Below are 8,132 nucleotides of genomic sequence, written 5' to 3'. Positions count from 1 at the left end.
GTCACGCACAATATACCATGCTTTTAATCATAAACACCCCAACAATTTCATATAAAGTTTTCCTGCGAAAAAGTGTGTATTTTAACATTAACTTTATCTCAAAAATGCTACTATTACAGCGAATACCAGTTGTCTATCTACTAACTGTAATCAAATAGCCTACCGGGTTACTACAAAAGCCAATTCTGGTAAAATATTTTTTCACGTTTGCTAACAACATTCTCTCGTTTTGTACCAACGCCTTCTCTCGCGTAAGTTCCAATGACTTGGCATTTATTATTTGTTCATAATACAAAACCTGGTCAAACAGAACATTTAAAAAAAACAACAAATTCTTATTCTTTTTAATTTTTTATGGTAAAACAAAATTTTGGAGGAAGAATATAGTACGTGACAATTACAGCAAATTAAAGTTGTTTGCACAGCCATTTACTTAAAGTTCGTAAGTAAAAGTTATATCCGTTGACCCGAGTTTCTCCTTAACTTGAGCATCGATCATTTCAGATTGCGCAACCGTAAAGTGGTTTTTCCAATCTCCGACCATACCTAAATAAACATTAAAACGCTTTTATTAAAAAAATACAAAAGTCTTGTTTTTAAAAGTAGTGAAAAAAAGTGTTGTAACTAACAAATTATAGAACTTTAAATTGTTAACCACCTTTTCTTAAAACTTTAAGATCTTTTCTTATCGATTCCATTTTCGAACTTCCTTCATCAGTCTGTTGTTTCATTTTCTTGAATCCACATTTGTCTACTACGTCAGCCACTTCTTCATCACTTAATTTAACGTCTAAATATTCCGCCAGGCGACGCACTTCTTTGGATAAATCCTAAAAAAATTGATTTTCGATAAGTTTATTAGCCGAACGGTTTAAGGTTCGAGCCCGCCCATACGCACTATTTGCCCTTCAACCTGGTGTTGGGGTGATCAACGTTATTTGTATTACTTTTTAAAATGTTAATTTTCTGTTACCCGTTTCATGTCCTCAAAACAGATAAATAAAACATTTTTATTGTCTCTGTGTGGTAACCAGGTTAAGATATGATCCAAATACCATTGTCCATCTTTCATTCCAGTTGGTATGTTACCTAAAAAAATAAAAAAACGTTATTGTAAACGCTGCGGGATCCTTCTTTATAATAAAAAAAATAAATTTAATTTAACTAATCTTCTGCTGAATGTTGTCATAAAAAAAACATACCAGCAGTATATTGTACTAGAAATTCGTCCCATGGTAAATTAGCTAAAGTCTTTACGGGTTCTAACATGAAGTGAGGAAGATGAGGCAACAAATTATACCACGAATAAGCCTGGTCCTTCGGGTTGCGTATAACACAAATAATCTACAAAATTAAACAGAATATTTAATAATTATTGTATTATGTATTCAATAAAATTATCCTGAATTTAATTTAACTACAAATAACAAAAGGACGTATTTTTTTAAGTAAACCTTTGCGTTTGCTTTCTTATAGCTGTCAACGTTAACAAGAGTTCCTGGCAAATGTGAGGCTGAAAGGCGACGAGGCAATGGAATGTTGTCAAGTAACTTATATTTGCCCGCTAAAAATACAATCAATTATTTATTAGCTAAGTTTTGTTATGTATTTACGGTTGGTGTGATATGTCACTAAACACCCTACGATTAGCAACAACTGTCAATGGTTAATTATTAATAAAAATTAACAATTTTCTTACGTCCACCGCCTTCGTGGAACATTAGCGGCAGAGGCATTGCTGCGCACATATCCATTAACTCTTTATCACGGCCATATACAATCTGACGCACAATTTCCATTGTCCAATTAGTTCCTGTTAAATATAAGATTAGTAAGTACTCGTATTAGCAATTGGTAATACTCAATTAATTAAAACAGCTTTTATAGAAACATAAGGGGTAGAAAACGTTAAAATACATATTGCTAATGCGTTTAGTGACCTAGATATGTTTTGAAATTACCTGTTCTTGGATAGGAAGCGATTAACACATCTCCTTCTTTTGGCGACCACTTTTCGTATGCATATTCCACTCCCTCAGGACGAAAAGTTGGCATCATCTTGTGTCCCTTTAATTCGTGAACCTGTGCTTTCATCTCTGGATCAAATGCCTTCGTAAAGTCGAAGTTCGTCATTTCATTCCAGGCTTCTTTGCAGTCTTCGGGCATGCTTTTTGTTAATTTCTCCATACTATATTTTCACTCTTAAACAAACTTACTTAAATTATGCTTTAATGATACAATCTGTGAAAATTTATATGTCGAAATAAATTCTATAATGAAGTTAAAACCCTGCACATGTAGTTTGCTACACTTTTAACATGGTCATAAGCTTTCCACGAAACGCATCTAGACCTAAAACGTCGTTTTTTTGCTTGCCTAAAATTTTTATTTAACTTAAGCCGAAAATTAAATCCAGCTTACACTTTTTGCGTACACCTCGGGCAAATGTACATTATTACATTTTGTAAGTAACTGAGTATTGTGTTTATATAGATATAGCCTTCGAATAAATGTTCCATATACGGTATAAAACGTGCGTATACAACGCGAAACCTAAAAGCGAGAGAGATTGTTTTTATCACGTGATGGCAATTCTCTCAAATTTTAAAGGCCTGTCATCCAAATATGGTAAGTCTGCTGAACTGGCTATTTGGTCAGGTTGTACCTAATACGGGTATTTTTACCAAAAATCCCGTTTTTTTTTTAACTTCTATTGATAACTAAACCATATATGACTGTAAAAACATGACTTGCAACTTTATTTTTCTGATTTAAACATTAAATTTATTAAAAATTGCGCAATTGTTACTAAGGGTTGTGAAATATATATATATATATATAGGTCAGTATTTATCAAAAAAAAAATTATAATAACCATGTTTTTTGTTATAAAACCAGATCAAAGTTTGCTATAAAGAAGGATTAAGCTTTACGTGATAACTTATTAAAATGTAAAGTTATTCTTTCACATTTTACAATAAAAAAATGGAGCAGGCGAAATTAACAAAAGCAAATTATGGAAATGTAATTTGATTTTGATTAGGTAAATACGTATGCCAAACATCATGCGCTTCCTATTAGATCACTTTTACCACTCTACAATCAATAAAAAAAATTATGACCCAGCATAATTATTCTAAACCTAATTTGTTATTTTGGTCTAGGGTAACTTATAGCCGCTTACAGCTCCTATGTCATATCCTTTAATTGTCAAATTAAAAAATAAAAAAATTATACCCGTAATGTTTTTATATGTTTCTAACTTCTGTGATAATAGCTGTTATAAATTTCTACCAGTATAACAAAAAGTTGCTGCCCTGGAACAAAATGAATTCATCGGATCAGTTAGAAATTTCAACTGAACATCCTCAGTTAAAGTATCCAACGAAATTGGATGACAAAATCTCTAATTTAATTAATATCATCCTTTTGGTCGTGTGCTTGTACCTCAACGTTGCCATAACGTATCACTTTGCGAAAACCAAAAAAGTTCTTAATTTTAAGAAAATTGACAACACGTTGATTTTGTTCGTAGTGATGCTAGGTTTAGAGACCACTCTAATTAGTTATGGTATTACCAGCCTGCAGCTTAATTCTGGATGGGCCAACGAAGACTTGCAATGTAAAGTTGTTGGAATTGTCTCGTGGAATGTGTTTGACTTTGCCTATATAATTACCTATTTATGTCTTTGGCTTCGACAAAAGGGTTTTTCAGCTGACACCCAGTTTTTGCAAACATATCACTGGTTTCATCAAGTTATCAGTTGGTTTGTTCTTTTTTTAATGGTCGCAAGTTTTATTGTTGTTGGAACATTGCCTTTTATCACGACAGATTTTTTAATACACCGGAAAAGATGTGTTCTTACAAATAAAGCAATAAACAAAAACTTTATCAACATTATAATTGGATATTCGTTTAGCAGCCTGGGCCAGTTTTTGTTAACTGGTTTGCTTATTTACCCATTGCTAAAGTATAGCGACAGTAGTTTTCGGGATTTATTCTGCATTAAACGTTCACAAACTTCTGAAAAAGCAGGCCATTTACCCATTTCTTTGCCTTATTTAAACAGACAATCAGTTGCTGGTACCAGTACAATAGAAAATCGTCAAAAACATAGAGTTGTGAAAATACTTAAACGAGTAGCTTTGTGTGCCCTTGCTCGCTGTTTCAATGATGTATTTATATTTGCGTTAACCTATTTGCTTTTTATTTATGCTGAAATATATGCTGGGCCTTTATTCGACATTGGTTTACTCGTAAACAATATCATTCTTGTATTTACTTTTGGTGATTGGAAAGGAATATTCACGTTTAAATTTAAATCTTGAAGTCACAAAGCTAAAATATAAAATTTTTGTAAGGTTATTAATTAAATAATAACTGCTTCAAAGCAAAAAAATTGTGGTGACATTTTAACCACATTAAAAGATGCGCTGTGTCTTTTGCGATTTTTTTTCATTTTTCGTTTTTTATGCCTATTATACAAATGTGTATAACTGTTAATTTTTTAATAGAGAAATTAATATTTTAAATATGTTCGTATATTACATTGGTTTGTTTATTTATAGCCCAGTAGCAGTTTTTTGTCATTGAATTTTTAATTTCTTAATGTATACCTAACATTTTGTGTCGGTTGTTAATGCAGGGGAGATACAAGAAAAAAAGGAAAATAATCTAGTCATATAAAAATACTAAAATAAAAAAACAGGTCTTGAAGATCAAATTTAAAAACTTAACTGTAAACATACAACTATAAATTGTTTAAAAATATGATCGTTAATCTAACCCATTAGTTTTAACACAATTTCAAATACAATTTAAGTAAATGCCATTACAATTTTTTAAACGCACACTTGGCTGATAGTTATTAATTAGTCTGCGCATTAGGCTTTTATATCCTGATAATTCATGATTTCACTTTGAATTTGTTGGTTCTTTTAGACATGTGTTTTGGATTATAAAGCATGACAACTATTTATTTTAAGTCAGTAAATTTTATTTGGGCCCACACGATAAAAAAGGTGATGTAACTAAAGTCTAGCAGTCGCAGTAAATTAAAAACAAACTTAAGTGTTTAAAATTATAAACGAATGTGTAGCAAATGCGTTTACCTTCACATGGTTATGTTTTTCTATTGTAAGGGTTGTTTTTAAAAATAAAAACAAACTTTAGTGTTTGTACTATAAAATTTTTAAGCAAGAAAAGGTTATTTGTACACAATTTGATTATTTCAAAAAAACTTTAATGCATGTCAATTGTGTTATATTTTTGGTATTGAACTGCGTTGTAATTTAATAAAGGAATGATAAATATATTATATCAATCAGAAAATTTAAAGTAGATTTCCACAGAAATATCCACCCTGGTTGAATGGCATGACGTTTAAAATATTTTGTAACAACAAAGGTACCATTTTGTAATAACAAAGGTAGTACTATCCCCATTTCCTTTAAAACAATTATTTCTGCTACTTAATTCATGGTAAAATAAAAATTAATCCTACATTTAATTTGTTATTGTGGTCCAGTGTTACGTTTAACTATTTTTAGCTCCTTCGTAATTTCCTTTAATTGTCAATTTGAACGATAAAAAATTGTACACGTAAATGTTTTTTCACATTTTGATAATTTTTTGTTATGAGAGCTTGTTTTAAATTTTTTATCAGTATTACAACAAGTCGTTGTCTTGAAAAAAATGAATTTATCAGATCAGTCAGAAAACTCAACTGAACTTCCTCAGTTAAAGTATCCACCAAGTTTGGATGAAAATATCTTAAATTTAATTATTATCATCCTTTTGGTCGTGTGCTTGTACCTCAACATTGCCGTAACATATAACTTTGTGAAAACCAAAAAAGTTCTAAATTTTAAGAAAATTGACAACACGTTGATTTTGTTCGTAGTCATGCTGGGATTAGAAATTACTCTTATTCGCTATATAATCACCAGCCTGCAAATAAATTCTGGGTGGGCTAAAACAGACTTACAATGTGAAATTCTTGGAGATATTTCGTGGAATGTGTTTGACTTTGCCTACATAATTACCTATTTGTGTCTTTGGCTTCGACAAAAAGGTTTTTCAGCAGACACCCAGTATTTGCAAACATATCACTGGTTTCATCAAGTTATTAGTTGGTTTGTTTTCTTTCTAATGATCTTTAGTTATGTTGTTGTTGGAACATTGCCTCTTATAACATTGGATTATCTGATACACCAAGAAAGATGTATTCTCACAAATGAAGCAACGGAAAAAAACTTTATTTACATTATAATTGGTTACTCGTTTTGCGGTCTAGGCCAGTTTTTGTTAACTGGTTTGCTTATTTACCCATTGCTAAAATACACCAAGAGCAGTTTGCGTGATTTAGTCTGTTTTAAACGTTCACAAACAATAATTGCTGAAAATAGCAGATGTGGTTATTCGAGTGGACCTACTGGAGAGGCAGTAGAGTTATCTACTTTGAATAACTCTTCATCTTATTCAAGGAGACAACCAGTTACTCGGGCCGGTACAGTAAGGGACCGTCAAAAACTTAGAGTTGTGAGAGTTCTTAAACGAGCAGTTTTGTGCGCTCTTGCTTGCTTTTTCAGTGATGTAATTATATTTGCCTTGACTTATATACTGTTTGTAAATACTGAGATATTTACTGGGGCTATATTTGATATTGGCTTACTTGTGAATAATATTCTTCTTGTATTTACCTTTGGTGACTGGAAAGGTATATTTACTTTCGGGATAAAATCTTGAAGTCACAAAACTAAAATATAAAGGTTTTAGATTTTAAATTTACAACTGTATTTAGGAATTTTGATGATTTTATATATTTTTATCTGTAGCTTAAAAAACACATTCTTACATATTATATACAGATCTCTTTATTTTTTTAACATAAGTTAAATGTTTGTATTTACATATTAGTTTAGTTAATTTAACAAGATGACAAAAAAAAACATCTAAAATTAAACATCACAAAATAATTCAAAGCAAAAGAGGTGACTTTATAATCACTTAAACTACATTAGTAGATTCTTTGTGTCATCTGCGTCTTTTATATTAAGGTACTTATTGTTATGTCTGTGTGATTAATGTTAAATTAGCAAGTGGAGGAAGTAACAATTTTTTTTAATCATCTTTTAATAATTACTATTAGTCAATTTTTTATTATACCAAACATTTTGTATAAAAACATACAACAATATCTAATTTATAATTACTGTTGTAAATTTGACACATAAGTTTAATTATTACTTTGAATACAATAAGGGGTGGATTACAATTTTCCTAATGCATTTTTACGTAATACGTTTTCTGTTGGTTGCGCTGTTGTTTTATTTTGTATTATTTTACAACCGGAATTTGTATATTCTACTTTTAAAAACGTGTTTTGGATCATGAAGCATGACAACAATACATTTGAAATTGGTGTTTTTATTAGGCATATTCTCAATATATAGTTTAGTGTTATAAAAGTTAAGTCAGGCAGTTGCAGTAAAATGCTATAGCCTCAAAAGCAAGTGCTTGAAAATGTAAATAAATGTGCAATAAAAGCACAAACGTTTAACTAAATATATATTAAATGATAAGGCTTGTCATTAGAAAATATGTAACACAAAGTTTTTATGAAACGATAGGTTAACTGTACACAATTTTATAATTTTTCAAGATTTTAATTTATTGTGATATTTTAGGTGTGACAGTTGTTAATAAAATATAGCAACAATGAATGCATCAAATTATTCTGAAAATTTAACTGGATTTCCACTGAAATATCCTCCCAGATTGGATGATATGACTTTTAATATAATTAATATTATACTTTTAATTGTGTGTTTGTATCTTAACGTGGCGGTAACTTACCATTTTATAAAAACAAAGAAAGCACTTAACTTTAAAAAAATCGACAACACGTTGATATTGTTTGTTGTTGTATTAATTTTGGATATTACTTTAACTCGATATGTAATCACTAGTTTGCAGATAAATTCTTCCTGGGCAACTACCGACCTACAGTGTGAAATAATTGGAGATATTTCATGGAATGTGTTTGATATAGCCTACGTCGTAACTTACTTTTACTTATGGCTTCGACAAAAGGGATTCTCTACTAATACCCAGTATTTACAGAACTATC

At 30.4% G+C, this 8,132-nt stretch overlaps 1 protein-coding gene across 1 annotated transcript; it reads right to left on the bottom strand.

Annotated features, from left to right (window-relative positions):
- Positions 1-306: 306 nt before the first annotated feature.
- On the bottom strand, positions 307-2,237 carry LOC145742936 (sulfotransferase 1B1-like). Its single transcript, XM_082560782.1, has 7 exons — positions 1,962-2,237; positions 1,700-1,813; positions 1,455-1,564; positions 1,203-1,344; positions 974-1,089; positions 659-830; positions 307-546 (listed from the first exon to the last, which is right to left on the bottom strand). The coding sequence occupies exons 1-7, from the start codon at positions 2,185-2,187 to the stop codon at positions 434-436; spliced, it is 993 nt and encodes a 330-aa protein (XP_082416908.1). The 5' UTR covers positions 2,188-2,237; the 3' UTR covers positions 307-433.
- Between the last annotated feature and the right edge of the window lie 5,895 nt (positions 2,238-8,132).

Source organism: Corella eumyota, chromosome 2, assembly GCF_963082875.1.
Source record: "Corella eumyota chromosome 2, kaCorEumy4.1, whole genome shotgun sequence".
Taxonomy (NCBI): Eukaryota; Metazoa; Chordata; class Ascidiacea; order Phlebobranchia; family Corellidae; genus Corella; species Corella eumyota.
The sequence above is the reverse complement of the archived record's forward strand: the minus strand, read 5'-3'. Positions and strand labels throughout refer to the sequence as shown.

What these genes read in the sequence shown, in the direction of transcription:
- LOC145742936 (XM_082560782.1), bottom strand. Translation starts at nt 2,187, where the DNA reads ATGGAGAAATTAACAAAAAGCATGCCCGAAGACTGCAAAGAAGCCTGG. An exon ending in CGCTTCCTATCCAAGAACAG is followed by an intron (nt 1,814 to 1,961) that starts GTAATTTCAAAA and finishes TATATTTAACAG; the next exon opens with GAACTAATTGGACAATGGAA. An exon ending in TCTAGTACAATATACTGCTG is followed by an intron (nt 1,090 to 1,202) that starts GTATGTTTTTTT and finishes TTATTTTTTTAG; the next exon opens with GTAACATACCAACTGGAATG.